Below are 20,201 nucleotides of genomic sequence, written 5' to 3' on the forward strand. Positions count from 1 at the left end.
TCACTGAATACAGCCAATTAGATTTTCAAATTTACTTGGTTGAATTTTGCTTTTTAACACATCTGCAGGTTGTTCCTAATGACTTAGGATCTTATTCCCAACTTACCGTTGGACTATTATCTTAATAACCCCCCTTTTTTTCTCTTTCTAAAAATTGTATTATTTTATACTGGAGTATAGTTGCTTTGCACTGCTGTGTCTGTTTCTGCTGTACTGCAAAGTGAATCAGCTATACGCATACATATATCCCCTCTTTTTTGGATTTTCTTCCCATTAGGTCACCACAGAGCAATGAGTTGAGTTCCCTGTGCTATACGGCAGGTTCTCCTTAGCCATCTCTTTTATACATAGTAGTATATGTATGTCAATCCCAGTCTCCCAATTGGCCCATTCTGCTTTCTTCCCCCTGGTGTCCGTGTTTGTTCCCTACCTCTGTGTCTCTATTAGCCTAGGCTCTTTTTCTTTCGAGCTTTGCCCAGTGACAACACAACATGTGATAAACTAGCCTGCACAGACGCCTTTCAGAGCGGCAGCCAGAAGGTCAGAAAGGTCAAGTTCACGGTCCCACAGTGCCCAGCTCACCTGGACACACACAGTTGCACCGGATACCCTGCTGGATGAAGTCTGCAGCCACGGACTTTGTGAGGCCGATCACGGCCGCCTTGGTTGTGCTGTACACGCACCTGTTCACAACGCCTGAGAAGGAAAGCAGGTGTTAGTCACTCAGGCGTGTCCGACTCTGTGCGACCCCATGGACTGGCTCCGCTATCCATGGGATTCTCCAGGCAAGAATACTGGAGCGGGTTGCCATTCCCTTCTCCAGGGAACCTTCCTGATCCAGGGATGGAAACTGGGTGTCCTGCATTGCAGGCAGATTCTTTACCACTGAGCCACCAGGGCATATCATACCTGAGAAGGAGGGGAGGAAGAAATAAAAAGCAGTCTCCTTTAGGAAGCAGGAGACCACTGTCCTGCTTCCTCACACTCCACCCTTTTAAAAAACTGATATCAGTTCTTCTCCATTAATAGGGCTAGTTTCTGAATCTGGGGACATAGTATCATTGTTGGCACAATTCAGGTGAGACTTCTGTGTTGAGATGCTACATTTAAGTGAGAGCTGTACCCTTAGCTTTTCATCATCAATTGGTAGAACTCTTAGGTGGATTCCAAATTAAAACAAACAAACAAACAAACAAACAACAAGGATAAATCAAAGGGAAACAAAACACAACTCAACCAAACCTATTTCTTTGTAGTTCTCTCCCAGGAGGGCTTACTGTGTATCCTTGCTGAAAGAAGGAATGTTATCTCAGCAGTAGCTCCTCCATTCTAAACTCGAAAATCCACCTGTACCATCAGGCATCATCTCCATGTCTGCATCACAGACGTGTTTGCAGCTTGACCTCTCGCTGAGGGCTGGCTCACACGTCTTTGTGCAGCTCTCCCCAGTCCACAGGCAGAGGTCCGTCTCTGGTACCACGAGGGCACTCTGTGCAGAGCTCTGTTGTAATCCTATCACGCTGCAGAAGATGTGTGCTTCCCCATCTCTCTCCCCCTTTGGGGCTGTGGATTCTCTGGGGTCAGGGGCATCTAGTGGATGTTCGGTACATCTTTTTTGATTAATTAAATGGATAAATGTTTCCTTCCCCCATTTTGATCTTCATTTCTATATCCATTTAGAGGGGGAAAAAAAAGGAGGGCAAAGCAAGCAAACTTTAGTTCCATGATTGGTTCATATTTAAGGCAAAAGGCTTGGTGCTTAATTCCAGTTTTAAAAAAAGCAGTTTTGAACTCATGTGTGGGTTACATGATCTCTGCTGTGCTTGTTCCCCAAACCCTTAAGCTCCTGAAGATGTGTCAGTCCATGGGTCATGATTCCCAGAGGAAGACACGCCTACCTTTGATGCTGGAAGCCACAGAGGACATGTTGATAATGTTGCCAGATTTCTGAGCCAGCATCTGCCAAAACAAAACAAAGACAAAAAACCCCCCAAAACATGCTATTCTGTAGGTTAAAAATTCTACCTCTTTAAAAGATGTACATTTGGTGCTTTCCTGGTGTCTCAGTGGTAAAGAATCCACCTGCCAAAGAAGAGATGTGGATTCGATCTCTGATCTGGGAATATGCCACATGCAGTGGAACAACTAAATCCAAGCACAGTAACTCCTGAGCCTGTGCTCTGGAGCCCGGGAGCTGCAGCTACTGAAGCCCACGTGAGCTAGAGCCTGCTGTGTCCTGCAAAAGAGAAGCCACTTCAGTGAGAAGCCTGTGTGCAGTGACTAGAGAGTGGCCCCCGCTCTCGGAAACTACAGAAATGCCCATGCAGCAACAAAGAGCCAGCACGGCCAAAAATAAGAACTAAACTGAAAGATGTGGTGGTGGTGGTTTAGTCGCTAAGCTGTGTCCGACTCTTGAGATCCCATGGACTGTAGCCCTCCAGGCTCCTCTGTCCATGGGATTCTCTAGGCAAGAATACTGGAGTGGGTTGCCGTTTCCTTCTCCAGGGAATCTTCCGGACCCAGGGATCGAACCCAGGTCTCCCACATTGCAGGCAGATTCTTTACCAACTGAGCTATGAAGGAAGCCCAAAATAAAAGATGTACATTTATTATAGTTTGCAGAGCTACCTTATTAACAGTTAACATTAAGCACCGTGAAGCAGCTTTAATGGTCTCACCCAGTCACTCCCGGGAACTGACGGCCTGTGTATACATCGGCAGGAACTTTACTCAAGGGGTTACTGCCTTCCTGGGGCATAAGAGCATCGGCAAGACCAAGAAGGGACCCTGAACTAAATGAAAGGCTGATGAATGTTAATGTTACTGTGTGTTCCTGATGGAAAACTCTTACCATGTATCATTCTTGTTGACTACTTACTGTGGTCAGATACAGAGTCACGACCAGCGATTCAAAGACAGATGACTCAGTCCCGGCCTGCCTGTAGAACTACCAGTCTGATCCAAGTAGCCGATACAATCTGCAGCAGGAATGTTATCTCAGCAGTAGTTCCTTCATGCTAAACTCAAAAATCCACCTGTACCATCGTGCATCATCTCCATGTCTGCAGAGTCCGACACAGAGAAGGAGTCGGGTGTGGCGAGAAGGAGTCAGCCAAGGTTGCGGGGCATGCAGAGGATGGCTGATGTTTTGAAAGCTGGAATATTAGAAAGCTGCAGAGGCCAAAGGGGCTAAATTTAGGAATTTGGGTTTAAACCAGAAGGCAATGCGGTGGAGACAATGAGGGGTTTAATGCAGAGGGGAGTGGCATGCTCAGATTTGCAGGTTAGAAAAATTACCCTGTCTCATGTACAGGGGATCACTGGAAGATGATGCAGGGATTTAGGAAATGAGGGGCCTCAGCGATAAAGAATCTGCCTGCCAGTGTAGGTCAGGAAGATGCCCTGGAGTCGGAAATGGCAGCTCACTCTAGTATTGTTGCCTGGGAAATCCCATGGACAGAGGAGCCTGGCAGACTGCAGTCCATGGGGTCGCAGAGTCGGACACGGCTCAAGGGTAGAGACCAGAGATGTCTGTGGGCAACAGAGGTGGAGACAATTGAGGTAACTCGATTGGGACTTGGGACCTGGCTGCCTGCAGTGAGGGCTCTACCCCCCACCCCATCTAAGGCAGTGTTACCCAACAATACCTCCATCAGAATCCCCCATGGAAAGTGTGAAGGTCTTAAAAGGAGGGTGTGTGACTGTTCTGTCTTCCTAGACAGGGTACCCAGCAGCCAGTCAGTACACTTAATAAATCGAAACTTTGTGAGGGGCTAGGTTCAAGTGCACATGGCTGAGCTCTGCCCCAGACCTAAAAGGGTACATCAGTAAAAAAAGCTGCTATGAATTGAAAATGTTTTCAGAGGAACTTATACTTAATTGCCAGCTTCCCTGGTGGCTCAGACGGTAAAGCATTTGCTTGCAATGCAGGAGACCCGGGTTCGATCCCTGGGTTGGGAAGATCCCCTGGAGAAGGAAATGGCAACCCACTCCAGCACTCTTGCCTGGAAAATCCCATGGACGAAGGAGCCTAGTGGGCTACAGTCCATGGGGTCCCAGAGAGTCAGACATGACTGAGCGACTTCACTCACTTCACTTTATACTTAATTAAAAGACATATATGTGTTTTCAAGAGATACACACCTGTGCAAGGGCATGGGTAGTCTGAAAGTGTCAGTCGCTCGGTCATGTCCGACTCTGCGACCCCATGGACGGTGGTCCACCAGGCTCCTCTGTCCATGGGATTTTCCAGGCAAGAATACTGGAGTGGGTTGCCATTTCCTTCTCCAGGCCCGACTCAGGGATCGAATCTGGGTCTCCTGCACTGCATGCAGATTCACATGGGTACCCACCCATGAAGGTTTGAGGGGGAAGAAGTGAGAGTTGGAGAGAATGCCTGTCTAATGGGTGTTGCAGCAAAAATAGCAATGAAGCTTTTCCTCTGCTGAGAACAAGGAAAGGAAAAGAAACTGACCAGACTAGAGAAGGAACGTAAACGGGCCTGAAAGAGTTAATCACTCTCGGCTTAACTGCAACGGTTACTAGTCTGTATCTCACAAAACTAACCAGACACTATGTAAATTACAACCTGCACCTTCTGCCCCTTAACTCTATGTAAATTACATCGTGGACCAGGTGCTTACCTTCCCCCTTCTTTTGCAGACTACCCCTTGCAGCTTTTTGCATTTCAAAAAGGGGCCGCAGTATGATAAACCACAGGCAAATGGACCTGATTACTGGACTGCCAGGCCCAATTATGGGCTACCTGATGCCAGCTCTGACTGTTTTGAAACCAGAAAAGAATGCAACACTCTCACTACTTCGCTCCTTATCACACACCCCAAACTGCGAGCCCAGTCTATGTGATGCCCTCAGATTCTGCACGTAGGGGGCTCAGCTCTTGAGGTCGTGGCCTGCTGTGTTCTCCTCCTGGCCCACTGGAGATTAAAGCCATTTTCCTACTTTCTCCAAGCTCTGTCTCTGTACTTATTTATTCCGCATCAGTGGGCAGAGAAAGTCAGGATTTTGGTGGTAATATGGGCACCAACTTATTGAAATCAGAGGGTGTGGGGATGGCTGTACGGAACAAGGCGGAGATGGTGAAGAGTCAGAATAAGTGCTGGGGGAGATGGAGGACACAGGGAGGAAAACCAGGACATGCTCTGTTATGAAAGGCAAGTACGCAGTTTCTACGGGGGAGGAGTCTCCGTAGGCAGTGAAAGGGCTCTAAGAAAAAAGTCACTTCCGTTGGCGCAAGTTTCTCCAGCAGCTTCCAGAGAGGTGAGGAATGGAGAAGGCGAGTGGTTCAATGACCCAGAGATGAGTTTGCCAAGATGCTGTGTTTCCTTCTGGCACTCTTACTTTCTGTTTTGATACTTAGCTACTAACTGTACTTAAGAGCAGAAAGTCTAAAATAACCAAAGGTCTTATGTTGGATGGACTAAAGGGACACAAAGAGAGGCTGAGGTGACCCAGTGAGGTCAAGGTGGCAGAAAAAGAAACTATTTAACCCAACTTGTGCGTCTATACAATAAAAAGGATCATAATAAAGAGGAGTCCTTGTAATAAAGGACCAGGAAAATTAGCAAAGTATAACAGTGCTGAAAACTAAGCCTTAAAATTATTTTCTTATCCATTTTAGCAAATAACATAACCTGCCTTAATTAATTTTCCCAGTTTCATGGAGGTATAATTGAAATATACAATCCATTTTTAATATACATGGAATACATGTGCTGTGCGTGCTCAGTCACTTAGTTATGTCTGACTCTTTGTGACCCCATGGACTGTAGCCCACCAGGCTCCTCTGTCCATGGAATTCTCCAGGCAAGAATACTGCAGTGGGTGGCCAGTCCCTTTTTTAGGGGATCTTCCCAACTCAGGGATTGAACCTGCATCTCCTGTGTCTACTGCATTGACAAGTGGATTCTTTACCACTGAGCCACCCAGGAAGCCCATGGAATATACGTAGCCCAGTTGGGGCTTCCTGGGTGGCTCAGTGGTAAAGAATCTGCCTGCCAGTGCAGGAGACAGACACAAGAGACGTGGGTTCAACCCCTAGGTGGGGAAGATCCCCTGGAAAATGGAATGGCAACCCACTCCAGTATTCTTGCCTGGAAAATTCCACAGGCAGAGGAGCCTGGTGGGCTATAGTCCACGGGGTCACAAAGACGCGGACATGATAACATGATTGAGCACACACACACACACACAGTTTAATATATAAAGATGGACTATTGAATAAGTTCAGTCGCCGATCTTCTGAAATGCAATAAATTCCCCAGGCAGTGCTTTGGAATACAGTCACCCAGGACATGTTACTGCTGCCCTCTAACCCTTGGACTATGCGCTTAGCCCAGGTCTGCCGGCTGATTCTAGAACCCACAGTCCTTGCCTTCCTCCCACGCTGCCTTCTCACCACCAGCTCAGCACCTGCTGTCTTGCTGTGAGTGCTCCTCTCTGGCAGGTGCAACAATAAAATGAAGTGCCTGGACATGGTTGTGCTGTCAAGCTTTGACTTCTCAGAGACTCGGGCAGGTGCTACAAAGATCTCTAAAGATTCCCTCTGGCTATATCTAGTTAGCCTACTGTGAGCTCTTCTGCCCTCACTGACCAGAGCTCAGCTCCTAAATTTGGCAGACCCTGGCTTGTCTTCAGTGATTCCATGCATGACCTCTACCCGGACTGACAACCAAGATTCATTTCTTCATCCAGCAAATGTCTGGTCAGCACCTCAATGTGTGAGGGACCTGTCTAAGATTCAGCAAAGGAGGAAAACCCCCAAATATCCAAGACACTCCCGGATCCTTGCTGTAATGGATCTTCTCTTCTGATGGGCCTTGGATTCTGCACTGACCTCCTTTTACAGTATTTGTAGTTCGTTCTCTGCTTTTTCAGTGCTCTTTCAGTCTTGGAATGGTTTTCTTTTTTTTTTTTTTCTTTTTCTTTTTATTTTTTTTATTTTTAAACTTTACATAATTGTATTAGTTTTGCCAAATATCAAAATGAATCCGCCACAGGTATGGTTTTCTGTATGCTTAGTCAGGAACCCTGGAGTCCATGGGGTCACAAAGAGTCAGATACGACTGAGCGACTGAACAACAACAATAATTCATGAACAAAAATTTCCAGTATTATTCCTGTGTTTTGACCACCTGACCTTACAAATCTGCCTAGACTGCAAACTCTGGCTTCCCCTGGAAAGTTCTAAGCCGGTACATGTGCATCATATTTAAGGAACATAATTACGGCTGGAAAGGATTGTGGAATCTGTCACCCTCATTTTAAATAGAAGAAACAGATGCTGAGGGAGTGTCATCTCCCAGGTCCCGTGGCGACTTAGGGGCAGAGCTCAGGCCTGCCTAAGGTCTTCCAACACCTGATTCCAAAATCCCGGGTCAGGCCCGTTAGCGTCACTTGACAAGTGACTTCTGATTTCTCATCCCAGTCATTAATATCTCTTGGGATTTTTTTACACATGAGTGTCACTGGCTCACATGGATTATTGTTAAGTTGCTTTACCTCATAGGCAAACTCACTAATTTGAAAGTTAGCATTTGATATTTAAAAGTGAACACTTAACAAGTATAAATTTTGGCTTCCACTGTACCTTACACCCACATCCTTCCCAGTGTCTATCAGACATTCGGTGTACAGATGTGCCGCCTACACATGAAACAGGCTTATCCATCTGACCCAAGCTTGCTCTTTTACCATAGCCTTTGCTTTTCCTCTGATCTTGAGTCTTCAAGTCTTCAAGAAATACACTCCAGTTCAGATTCTCGTGAACTCCAAACAGGCAAAAAAAACCAAAATGCAATCCTGGGAATCCTGGTGGTCCAGCGGTTAAGACTGCATATCCACTGCTGGGGATGCAGTTTTGATCCCTGGTAAAGGGCGTGCTGCGATTTGTGGGGTCGCAGAGTCAGACACGACTGAGCGACTGAACTGAACTGAAAGGGAACTAAGATCCTGCATGCCGTGTAGTTTGGCCAAAAAGAAAAACTAAAAGGACAAAGTCTTTAAAATGTATATATTTTAAAAATTTGCTAGTTCAACATTCGTGTGTACGTTAGTTGCTCAGTTGTGTCCAACTCTTTGTGACCCCATGGACTGTAGCCCACCAGGCTCCTCTGTCCATGCGATTCTCCAGGCAAGACTACTGGAGTGGGTAGCTGTTCCCTTCTCCAGGGGATCTTCCCAACCCAGGGATCGAACCCAGGTCTCCCGCATTGCAGGCAGATTCTTTACCATCTGAGCCACCAGGGCCAATCCAAAGATTCCTTCTAGACGCAAAGAAGTAGATTAAAAAAGTTCCTTCATTACTAAGTCAATTTCTCCAATTTTCCTTTTAGCTTTCTTCTGTATCCTTCTTGACATTAGGCTTAATGTCCACAGCAAAGTATCAGCAACTGTGTTGCCATCAAAAAACTCATCTCCCGCCCTGGGCTGGGGCAGCATTCAGTGTGCCAGTCATCTAACCCAGCTGGGGTGGAGGAGAGGGGCAGCTCTCCTGCATTTCAGTTCAGTTCAGTCGCTCAGTTGTGTCCGGCTCTTTGCGACCCCATGAATTGCAGCACGCCAGGCCTCCCTGTCCATCACCAACTCCCGGAGTTCACTGAGACTCATGCCCATCAAGTCGGTGATGCCATCCAGCCATCTCATCCTCTGTCATCCCCTTCTCCTCCTACCCCCAATCCCTCCCAGCATCAGAGTCTTTTCCAATGAGTCAACTCTTCACATAAAGTGCCCAAAGTACTGGAGTTTCAGCTTTAGCATCAGTCCTTCCAAAGAACACCCAGGGCTGATCTCCTTTAGAATGGACTGGTTGGATCTCCTTGCAGTCCAAGGGACTCTCAAGAGTCTTCTCCAACACCACAGTTCAAAAGCATCAATTCTTCGGTGCTCAGCTTTCTTCACAGTCCAATTCTCACATCCATACATGACCACTGGAAAAACCATAGCCTTGACTAGACAGACCTTTGTTGGCAAAGGTCATGATGTCTCTGCTTTTTAATATGCTGTCTAGGTTGGTCATAACTTTTCCTCCAAGGAGTAAGCGTCCAAGGAGTAAGCGTCTTTTAATATCATGGCTGCAGTCACCATCTGCAGTGATTTTGGAGCCCAAAAAAATAAAGTCTGACACTGTTTCCACTGTTTTCCCATCTATTTCCCATGAAGTGATGGGCCCAGATGCCATGATCTTCGTTTTCTGAATGTTGAGCTTTAAGCCAACTTTTTCACTCTCCTCTTTCACTTTCATCAAGAGGCTCTTTAGTTCCTCTTCACTTTCTGCCATAAGGGTGGTGTCATCTGCATATCTGAGGTGATATTTCTCCTGGCAGTCTTGATTCCACCTTGTGCTTCTTCGAGCCCAGCGTTTCTGCATTTCACTAGGGTTCAATTTACAACCCTGAACTGAGCCTGTTCTGTGCAAAGTCCACCTTGTTCATTGTCTGAGCCTGTGCAGTCTGCTACTGCTGGCTCATAAGCTCATCTGAAGTCAGTGTTTTTCATGTTTCTGTTCCCCTCCCCCAGAGCACGTAGTGTGGCGCTCTCAGTTGAAAGGCACTTAATGGTTCTTTGTAAAATAAATTTAAAACAGTGATGAGTTGTGTGAAGGCTGGTGAATGTGAGGGCAGCAGACTCAGGAGGAATATTCTCTCTTTAGCACACGCTGTCTCTCACCTTGCTGGTACCTCTGTGGCTCGGCTGAGAGCAGGAGTGCAAGGCAAATACTCAGGGTACAGAAAAGCAATGAGTGTGTGTCTAGACACTGACGTTCAAGAAGGGGCCCAGGACTTACCTGGTGGTCCAGTGGTTAAGACTCTGCCTGCCAATGCAGGGGACAAGCCAGGACTAACCCCTGGTCTGAGAAGATCCTACACGCCGCAAAGCGACGAAGCCCGTGCGTCACGGCTGCTAAGCTGGCGAGCCGCAATTACCGAAGCCCGCACACCCAGAACCTGTACTCGGTAATGAGAGAAGCCCCCACAACAAGAAGACCTTGCAGCAGCACTGGAGAGCAGCCCCAGCTCACCGCAACTAGACAGAACCCCTGCACAGCGACAGAAAGTCACTCCAGCCATAAAGGAAGAAAGGAAAGAAAGAAGGGGCCCAGCTTCTAGGGTTCAAATCCCGGCTGTAACCACTTCCTAGTTAAATGGCTAGTTTTTGACTAGTCACATGACTTCTGGCAAGTTATCTAACCCCCCAGCTTCATCCCTCCACACACTGGACGTGATAAAGCAGCACCTACCTCATCAGGCTGCTTTGGTCCCACAAGCCTCCTTGCTGCCAATCCCAGATGCTGAACCGTTGGCTCCCTCACTCCCCTGGGACTTCTATGAAAGTTACACTTTTTCAGTGAGGCCCTCCTGGACCTCTCTGATAAACTAGCATCTTTTTAATTCATAGTACTCACAACCATCCCACATGTTATATGTTTATTTGATGACATAGTGTCCCATCTCACCCCTCAAACACAGGACCTTCATTATAGAAAGGACTTTGTTTAGCTCTCTGATGCCTTCTTCATCTGAAATGCAGCCTGGCCCATAGCCCTTGAGTGAATGAAGTGGAAAGTTAAACGAGTTCATTTCTATTAAACGTCTTGATATACATGTTCAATACAGGTTAGTCAGTATGTGAGCTATTATCAGACTGGGGATCCTCTCTGGATGTCCAGTGTGGAGACCCACTTATTTCCTGGTGCTTATGCTAGCGATGCTGGTCACCTTACCTTAGGAAGAAAAGCCTTGATCATCAGGTACATGCTGCGGACGTTGAGGTTCATCGAGAAATCCCAGTCTGTCTCCTCACAGTCCAGGATGGTTCCGTGATGGACGAAACTGGAAGAGTGATTAAGCAATGGGGAAAATGATCATCCTAAAAAACTTCTATTGAATTTCCTTATCCTCTTCATTGTTCTTTATTGGCTTAGACCATTGTCCCTTCCATTACCAAGACTATTAACAAGTCAAACCTAGTATCACTTAGTACATTAGGTGAAGTATTCTAACACCATAAGCTAAAAAAGTTTAAGACCAAAAACTTCTTTTAAAAGAAAGCAGGAGTTTGGAAACTAAGAAACATAAGAGATTTTATACCAACTGCACAGGAAAATCACTGTCATTAAAAATAAACATGGATTTCTTGATGGTCCAGTGGTTAAGAATTCAGGTTCCAGTGCAGGAAATGTGGGTTCCATCCCTGGGCAGGGAACTAAGATCCCACATGCTAAAGACAACTAAGCCCGCTTGCCTCAAGTAGAGAGTCCGTGGGCCTCAATGAAAGATTCCTGCATTCTGCAACTAAGACCTGATGCAGCAAAAATAAATACATATTAAAAAACCGCAAAACCCCAAACCCAAAACTAAACAAACGAGAACACGCTGTATAACGATCATTTCAAGAGCAAGAGCGCCCTCTGGTGGCACAAATTTAACATTCTCAAGGGAAATCAAAACTCCAAGGAAAATTTCCCAGGCAAGAATACTGGAGTGGGTTGCCATTCCCTTCTCTAGGGGATCTTACCGACCCAAGGATCAAACCTGGGGTCTCCTGCATTGCAGGGAGATTCTTTACCATCTGAGCCATCAGGGAAACCCATTTAAAAAAAATAAAAAACAAAGGAGAATAGAATGCTTAACTACTATTTCAAGAGCGCCCTCTGGTGGCACAAATTTAACATTCTCAAGGAGAAATCTAAACTCAAGGAAACAAGTCTCAACATCTCAGGGTAACAAAGCAGTACCCCTACTCTACAGTTCTAACATACTGAGTAAACACTGCAGAACAAAGCAAAACCTTTAATATAAACTTCACTCTTTTGAAGTCACATTTCCTCAAGGAAGCTTTCTAAACACTTGAGTCCTATTGATTTCACTGTCCCTGGACCAAAATTATGTAATTAATTATAAAAGATTGTTGGTTCTGATTCCTATGCACCATTGTATTTCCAGTTCAACTGAATGACAGCAAGAATCACAGGCTCTATTTCTGTATCCTTTAGGTTGCTGAAAACTTAACAGATGCTCAAAAACTAATTTTGCTAATTGTTTTTTCCACGGTTCTGTGTATATCCTCATATGAGGGATGAGCAGGTTATTTATAAACCAGATCATCACAAATTGTTGCTCTAATTTAATTTTCATACATTGTAACATATGATAAAGTATGAACGCAGAGATTTTTTTTTTTCACTCTGAATCATGATTAGGTAGAACCATAAAACTATATTAGAACGTTCTAGGATTCTTCTACCAATGCAGGAGTATAAATGTAACACTACCTAAGAAAAGTGGGACATCTGGAAGGTATCTACTGAGATCCTATTTACTCACATCTACTGATACGTCTGAGAAGGGAGAGTGGGTTCCAGCGGTGGCTGTATCTACATGTAGCTGCTCCAGTTCTAGCTTTACATGCGTGGTTCAGGAAGCTTGGTACCACCCCCATGACGTTCAGTTAAGCCATTCTCTTTGTGTTGTGTATAAAGGTACAACGTGAACCTTCTTTTGCTGGGATTGACTGTCCCAATAAGAAACACTGAGCTTGGGAGGTATAAAGAACTTGCTGCTGCTGCTGCTAAGTCGCTTGTCTTGCGGACTCTGTGAGACCCCAGCAGGCTCCACCATCCCTGGGATTCTCCAGGCAAGAATGCTGGAGTGGGCTGCCATTTCCTTCTCCAATGCATGAAAGTGAAAAGTGAAAGTGAAGTCGCTCAGTCGTGTCTGACTCTTTGCGACTCCATGGACTGCAGCCCACCAGGCTCCTCAGTCCATGGGATTCTCCAGGCAAGAGTACTGGAGTGGGGTGCCAATGTGCCAAAAAATTGGGGACATTCACATTCAATAATCTGAGTACTTGGCTTCTTTTAAATGTACTCTGATAGAGGGTCATTTTAAAGACACTCTACTGGAAAAGTTTTTCATATTATTTTATCAGTCTTAGTAGAGCATCAGTGACAAGTCTGTTGGCATGAGCCTGGTACCAGGCCTGAAAAGAGCAATAGCTTCGTGTTAGTGCTGGTGCCCTGAGTGACCCTAACTGCCTGTAGACCCCAAGCCTATGTCAATGTCTACGGCTGTTTTACTTGCTGATCTTAATTGTAATAAAAATTATGTCCAAAATTTTAGCCATATTCCCCAAGGAATATATTATGGTTCACAATGAATAATTTTGCTTTATCAAAATTCTTTGTGTGAGAGTTGCAGAAAGCTTTCTGTAAGAAGAGTGGAAGTGAAAAGTTGTGAATTACCCAGCAACGTTAAAGAGAACATCAAGTCTCTCAATGTCATTGGCAAACTGGTCAATTTGCTTCTTCTTTGTGACATCAAGGACCCGAGTGTAAATACCTGAAATATAAAACAAAGGGCATTATTTGCCTGTCTCCGTAAAGGATGCTTAGCTTTGAAGATTCAGCTATTTCCAAGTATGAAGATGGTAATATCTGTATGGTAGGCTTCGTAGGATTGCTGCCCATCCGTAGGGTCTTCATAATCTTAAGACTATCAGTAAAAATCTTGAAGTCTCCCTATTTGACCTCCCGATAACAGTTCTCTTTCTTCTTCCCCTTCTCTCTAGTCTCTAAATTGAATGATAAAGGTCTTTTCTGAATAAAGACTTCACAGTGACATGGGGATGATCGATAGCAGATGCTTCTCAGTAAGCCAGCAGTAATCGCTGCGAGTCAGCTCATTTCAGCCCATTCTTTCCCCCAGAGGCCAAGTCCCTGCTACAGTGATGCTGGATTCTGTCTGTGTGAAGGGTAAAGGCAGGGGCGGTAGATATGGTATTGTTTTTACTTGTGTGTTTTACCTTTATGTTAATTCTATTATTTTTCAGAAATGACTCTGCTGGCCAAAGCTATCATCACTTATTTCTGCACCAAATTACAAGGAGAAGAAATGAGAGGCCAGACAAAGGGATGAAACACTTGAACACCGGCCACAAGAGATCTGGCATGCGGGTGTGAGAGACACACACCGCACCAGCTACTCAAAACCCCCTGAACATTCTCGAACGGAAGCAGCAGTCACTATTTTTATGTTTTTTTTTTTTTTAATAATACATGGTTCATCATTCTGTTTTGGATATAGAAAGAAAAGTTTATAAACAGAAGGGAAGACTGAAACCGAGGTTCAGAAAGGCCTCCTTTGTGCTGTGCTTTTCTATTCCAACAGCTTGATTTGTTGGAATTACAATTCAAGATAGTCTCGTGCAGTTAACTAGGCCAGTGCAGACAACTAGGTCAGTGAACTGATCTGTGCTGATCATGGAACCTGTTCCATTCAACTTCTAAATAAGTGCTCTGTTCTGATTTCTTTCAGAGTCACCTGAACCTCTCTGATATTGGAGCTAGGTTCAGTGTGGTGTATGTAGTAAGTGGTAGAAAGAAACTGGTAATCGCACATGCCTGAGTGACTCTCTGCAACCCTGTAGACTTTGGTCCACCAGGCTCCGCTGTCCATGGGATTCTCCAGGCAAAAATACTGGAGTAGGTTGCCATTTCCTTCTCCAGGGGATCTTCCTGACCCAGGGATAGAACTTGGGTCTCCTGCATTGCAGGCGAATTCTTTACTGTCTGAGCCACCAGGGAAGCCCATAGTATAAGGGGTAATAAACATCTAAATAATCTCTTAGAGTCTCTGGTTGTGATACGTAATGTTAGGGCTGAGCTGTTTCCAGTATAGTAGCCACTGGCTGCATGTGGCTACTGAGCCCTTGAAGTGTAGCTAGTCTGATTGGAAACATGCTGTTAAGTGTAAAATACACACAGGTTTCACAGATTTAGGAAAAAAATGTAAAATACCCCATTAATAATTTTGATCGTGAGTACGTTAAAATTACAGTATTTTAGATATATTGAGTTAAATAAAATATATTCTTAAACTTTTCACCTGTTTCTTTTAACATTTTAAATGTATATTTTACTAGAAAAAATTATGCCTGTGACAAACATCATGTTTCTCTTGGACACTGCTGCCCTTAGAGGAGGGGGGCTCAGAAGTAAGAAGTTGTCATAATGACTGTTAAATGGTCACGTCCGACTTCATAATTAGCTATTGAATCCTTTGACATGTTGGATAAATAAAAAATTTTAAATATGCACCTTAAAAACTTCGTTCATACATTTAAGTGTACAGATTTTTGTCTGCAGGCTCACAGAATACAAACTGGGTATCAGAGAATCTGGCTCTAAAAAGAAGGCCCGTGGAGCTGAACAGCTAAGGAATTTTCTTTCAACATGTAAAGTGTTAATGCTTTATAATCCCTTGTAGACTCCAATGTCAAAATCAAGCTATGGAGGTGCTTACCTGGGTACTTATCCAGTTCCTGAAGTTTGGATTCATTGATATCGGTGGCTATGACTTTGGCACCTTCTTTTGCAAAAGCCTGGTAGACACAACGCACAAATAAATCCTTTGTTTACTTGGTTAAACTGCTCTCGTGAACCGAGAGTCACTTAGCCTCTCCCCTTTATCTTATTGTCGCTATTATTTTCCCCAAGAAATAGGTGAAATTTCACACTACCTAGTCTCACCTCGTTCTTCACATTTTTAGTCTGTTTTATCATTAGTTAGAACAATGTGACATACACTGTGCTTGCCAGTTGACTTTGTCCCTTTGTGTGTGTGTGTGTGTGTGCTCAGTTGCTCAGTCATGCCCCATGGACTGTAGCCCACCAGGTGCTCTGTCCATGGAATTCTCCAGGCAAGCATACTGGAGTGGCTTGTCATTCCCTTCTCCACGGGATCTTCCTGACCCAGGGATCAAACTTGAGTCTCTTGTGTCTCCTGTATTGGCAGGTGGATTCCTCACCACTGTGCCACCTGGGAAGCCCGACTTTGTAATGCCAAATAAATATATTTTTTAAAAAACTAGGATTCAGTTATTGAACACCTCTCAAAATACTACCTTTCTTTGATTTTACAGCCTGCATTCTATTTCTGAGCAGTGACTAAAATCCAAATAATAAAAGAAAAATGGGTTATTTCAACACTTTTCCTCTTAATAAAAGTGGATTATTAGCTCAGGTGGGGGTTTCATGTGAGAGAAGTTGATACAAATTAGAAGGCAAAGATAACTTGATAGTTTCGTAAGTCTGGAGTCCTGCCTCTGAACTGACATAATTTCAGAAAACAATGCACTTCTGTAGGGCCCCTTCAGTGACTTTATTATGGTGCAGAGAAACTAAGGCAGACAGACAAGTTTCTCAGCTCAAAGGTTATCAGTGATGTCATAGGATAAATGTGAGGTATTCATTCCTTCATCTGCCTGGAGTCGGAGGAGTCACTTTCCTTTTTTGTAACTTAAGACAACAGAAGCACAAAAGGAAAAAAAAAAAAAAAGAGCAGAACTAAATAACCGTGGTACCTGGCCCCAGAATTCTGTACCACAAAAGTGAGTAAGCAAGCAACAAAAGATAACAACTTACCAATGCGGCTGCCCGGCCGATCCCCTGAGCAGCAGCTGTCAGGACAATGACCTTCCCATCAAGTCGACCCATCCTGGAACCTGCGGTTTAATCTACAGACGTGTATTTAATGGCTTATACTGTAGCCCATGGCCTTGTGCAGTAACATTTAGAAGGAATGGTTCAACAGACTCCTTTAAGACCCTGAAGACACACACCTTTGTCAAATATTCCCACCACCTGAGAAGATCCCCATCAATCTCCAAGAATGCTTGCCCTAAATGCCTAGCTTTGCATATAAAAACATTTAGCAAAGCCCTGGTAGCTCAGTCAGTAAAGAATCTGTGCAGTGCAGGAGACACAGGTTTGATCCCTGGGCTGGGAAGATCCCCTGGAGAAGCGAATGGTAACCCGTTACAGTATCCTTGCCTGGAAAATCCCACGGACAGAGGAAGCTGGAGGGGTGCAGTCCATAGGGTCACAGAGTCGGACATGACTGAGCGACTATCACACACTGAAGTGGTAACTGACAGACAGACATCAGACTTTAAGCCATCTTCAGGTCGTTTCAGCCCCTGCTGCTGATACAGCCCACCACCGTTCTCCCCGCTGCCCCTCCCTGCAAACACTGCGTGGGTCCTCCCTACTTGGGACTGCTCCTTGCTTCCTCCCTTGTACACTTTTCTTGGGGTCTGTACTACCAATCATCTGTGGTTTTTCCGGGTCTCTTGGGACGATTTCACAGTTGGCTTCAGAAAGTAATTGAAAAATAAGAGTTGGAAAGTTAGAGCCTGTCCAAGCCCCCCTTTTACATCTGAGGGAACTGATCTGACCTGCTCAAGGTCACAGAGCTGGTCAACAGCAAAGACAGGACTAATGTCAGGTCTCCTGACTCTTCCGTAAGTGAACATCCTACCCCACAGTGCTGCTGATTAAAGTCTGAGCATTCAGCAGTAACACTTTAACAGACACAAATAGTGATTTTTAAAAGGGAGGACTGAGGACGTCTGACAGAGGGGAAATAGGATCTACAGAAGATACCTGGTCAATGCTTGGACTGTAACAGATCGCAGGGTGACAGGAAAGGCTAGTGATGAGGTTACAGGTAGTGGAGTCAGGTGATGATCAAATGAGGCTGTCTGCAGGGAATCAAGTTCTTTCTCTCATCCTGCAGTTCTTAGTGTATGCCTCTGACCACACAGCAAGGCACAAAATGGCTGCTTTCTCCCAAGATGTCACATCTGCATTCCGGGCAAAAGAGAAGGAAAGGAGCAAAAGACAGAAGTCTTTCAGAGACCCTGCTTTTCTATTTTGGGAGGACGCCCTCCTCTGAAATTCCAGCCCATGTTTTGTTGGCCAGTTTTAGCAACAGAGGCTAAGAATTTGAGTTTTATTTTCCAGTTTTTATAAAGTGAAAAGGGTAGGGGTTGGGGGAGCTAACAAATAGCACATGCACAAAATAACCTTCCCAGTCTGCTCATTACCTGTCTGATAAAGAGTGCAGAGAGCTAGCTAGTCTAGCCTGGAGGGCTCACATGATCCAGTCATTTCTTTTTGAACTTATTTCTGTTCTCGTCAGCCAACCTTGGCTTTTTGTGGTAACTCGCATACACTTTCAAGCCTGCAACCTTTGTCCCAGCTCTCCACGCTGAGGGCTAGGTACTCCTGTGGGCAATCGGTACTGGAGGATTTGAGAGCATGACGGAACCAGATGTGTACTCTGGAAAGCTCACTGGAGAGTAGGCCTGGGGAGGGACTGAGCAGGGGGTTTCCTTCGGAGGAAACTGCAGTCGTGCAGAGGCGGTGGACAAATAAAGGGGTAGAGAGCAGCGGTGAAAGAGAGTGTTTAAGAGCTGACCCAGGGCCTGGTCGCCAGTGCACTGATTTCAAAGAGATTACGTGGTTCGCCTAGTGTTTTACGGCTAGGAATTCAAACCCAGGCCTCCTGATCCTGGATACAGAGAAGACCTTGTGGTTCTAAATCCCCACAGGGCGCCAGGGCCTTGCGGCTCCGCGGAATTGGTACCCGTAACTGATCATGATGCCAGCGCTGCGGTCTGAAACCCATCTCTGAGTTTGTGCCGAGGCCACCGCCCCCGGGCCATTTCCGGTGGACTGCCAAGGCGAACCCAGCTCGGGGACACGCCGAGCCCCTCCCGCCTGCCGTGGCGCTCCTCCCGCGGACTGCAAGGGAAGCAGGATGCGCGCACCCCGCTTTGCCCCTCGTCCACTCCCCGGTTCCTTCGCGGTCTGACGGCTCTCCCAGCCCCAGTTCCCTCCTTATTTTCTCCCACACCAGCATTTCCTCTAATAAAACTCGTGCGTGTGTAACTTTCTCTAGGAGTCAAGTTTCTTGCAGGACCTGACTGACAGCGCGTGGTTCTAAGAACTACCCCCAGGGACTAGCTTACTACTTCACTAATGCTCTGTGATTGACGGAGAAGCAGGACTTTCACAATGGCCGACCTACTTTGATGCAATTTTAGGTTTTTTTTTTCCTTCTTACATGAGTGATACATTTTAAGTTAAACCATGGTAAAAGTTAAGTTAAACATTCAATATAATATTTTAGAAAGTAAGAAACCCCAATAATCCTTACCCGCCCCCAATCCTGAGCATGATGTATTAAAAAGCTGCTACTTTACACTGCTGTCATCAGTGACTTTTGGCCCATGGCCCTGTGAAGGCACATGCCAGGAAGCTTTGACACCAAGAGAAGCGCTTAGTAAAACCGCTTGAAGCACAGGGCAGCTGTTTTGCTCACTGATGGCCTCCTCCAAGCTGTCCTCCCTGTCTTTATGGGGTCAGATTTTAGAGCCAAAGCCTTATAACTAGATAAACTGAGCGATTACACGAAGACACATTTATTTGGAAAAATGAGTGCAAACATAATCTGAAATGGCGAAATGAGGCAACTTTCAATAAATTCAACGTGAAAATCAGACAAGATGGATTGCTTACTCCAAATATTAGAATCTTAGTGCTAATTTTTTTATTTGGCCCACCTTCCTTATGGGATCTTAGTTCCCCGACCAGGGATTGAACCCCCACCCTCCGCAGTAAGAATGCAGAGTCCAGAGACACAGATCATTTACAGGAATTCTTGACGAACCGGAGAAAGGATGTCTACAGTAGACTCCTTTGGCTATTTTGAAAAACTTACCAGAGATTCAAATTTGTTAAACATCCCCCCTTACTCCGAACTTACGGCTAAAACTAATCCTGAAGAACAAAGTAACATCTGAGAATTACAACTCTCCTTCCCCGCCCCCCACCCCCACCCCGCCACCAAAATTTCTTTTTTAATATATCGGGAAACTTACTTTAGAGCAGCAAATTCATGGCGTCCTCCAGATCACTGCGCTGGCAAGAAACTTAAGACCTTTGTGCAGAAGCAAGTCAGGTGCCTAGTAATGCCTGTTGGGATCTGTAGTTCAAGTTTCAGTTTTTAGAAAATTAGGCGCACATTCACATATTTTATGTGTATGTGCTGCCATCTAGTGGAGTTTAGGTAGAACTGTTAACTCCGACTGCTAGAAGGAAAAAGTGGAAAAGCATTTTACTGGTGTCTTCAGTTCAGTCGCTCAGTCGTGTCCGACTCTTTGAGACCCCATGGATTGCAGCACGCCAGGCTTCCCTGTGCACCACCAGCTCCCGGAGCTCATGTCCATCCAGTCGGTGATGCCATCCAACCATCTGGTGTCTTAGAATGTGGAAATCACTTCCTTCACGAATTTTACAGAAGTCCTGCTCTTTTATTTGCACTTACTATGTGCTGCTC

The 20,201-nt window shown here is 45.3% G+C and overlaps 1 protein-coding gene across 12 annotated transcripts in view; it reads right to left on the bottom strand.

The window, feature by feature from the left end:
* Positions 1 to 19,782, bottom strand: part of BDH2 (3-hydroxybutyrate dehydrogenase 2) — a 27,518-nt gene extending 7,736 nt beyond the window's left edge. For 2 of the 12 annotated variants that reach the window (XM_086406887.1, XM_086406883.1), the window contains exons 1-8: positions 19,744 to 19,782; positions 17,462 to 17,661; positions 16,442 to 16,533; positions 15,321 to 15,399; positions 13,262 to 13,358; positions 10,742 to 10,850; positions 1,899 to 1,959; positions 583 to 696 (exon numbers count right to left, since the gene is read on the bottom strand). In XM_086406887.1, the coding sequence (XP_086263013.1) occupies positions 583 to 696; positions 1,899 to 1,959; positions 10,742 to 10,850; positions 13,262 to 13,358; positions 15,321 to 15,399; positions 16,442 to 16,513 (532 nt within the window). In that variant the 5' untranslated portion in view covers positions 16,514 to 16,533; positions 17,462 to 17,661; positions 19,744 to 19,782. Of the gene's footprint in view, positions 1 to 582; positions 697 to 1,898; positions 1,960 to 2,878; positions 2,979 to 3,202; positions 3,532 to 10,258; positions 10,344 to 10,741; positions 10,851 to 12,344; positions 13,359 to 15,320; positions 15,400 to 16,441; positions 16,625 to 17,461; positions 17,662 to 19,743 lie in introns of those variants that run through there. The other 10 variants (XM_086406888.1, XM_086406885.1, XM_086406889.1 and 7 more) reach the window with 8 other exon arrangements.
* Positions 19,783 to 20,201: the final 419 nt, after the last annotated feature.

The sequence above is a fragment of the Bos grunniens genome, chromosome 6 (genome assembly GCF_055505025.1).
Source record: "Bos grunniens cultivar Pamir isolate PY7600 chromosome 6, Bosgru_T2T1.0, whole genome shotgun sequence".
Taxonomy (NCBI): domain Eukaryota; kingdom Metazoa; phylum Chordata; class Mammalia; order Artiodactyla; family Bovidae; genus Bos; species Bos grunniens.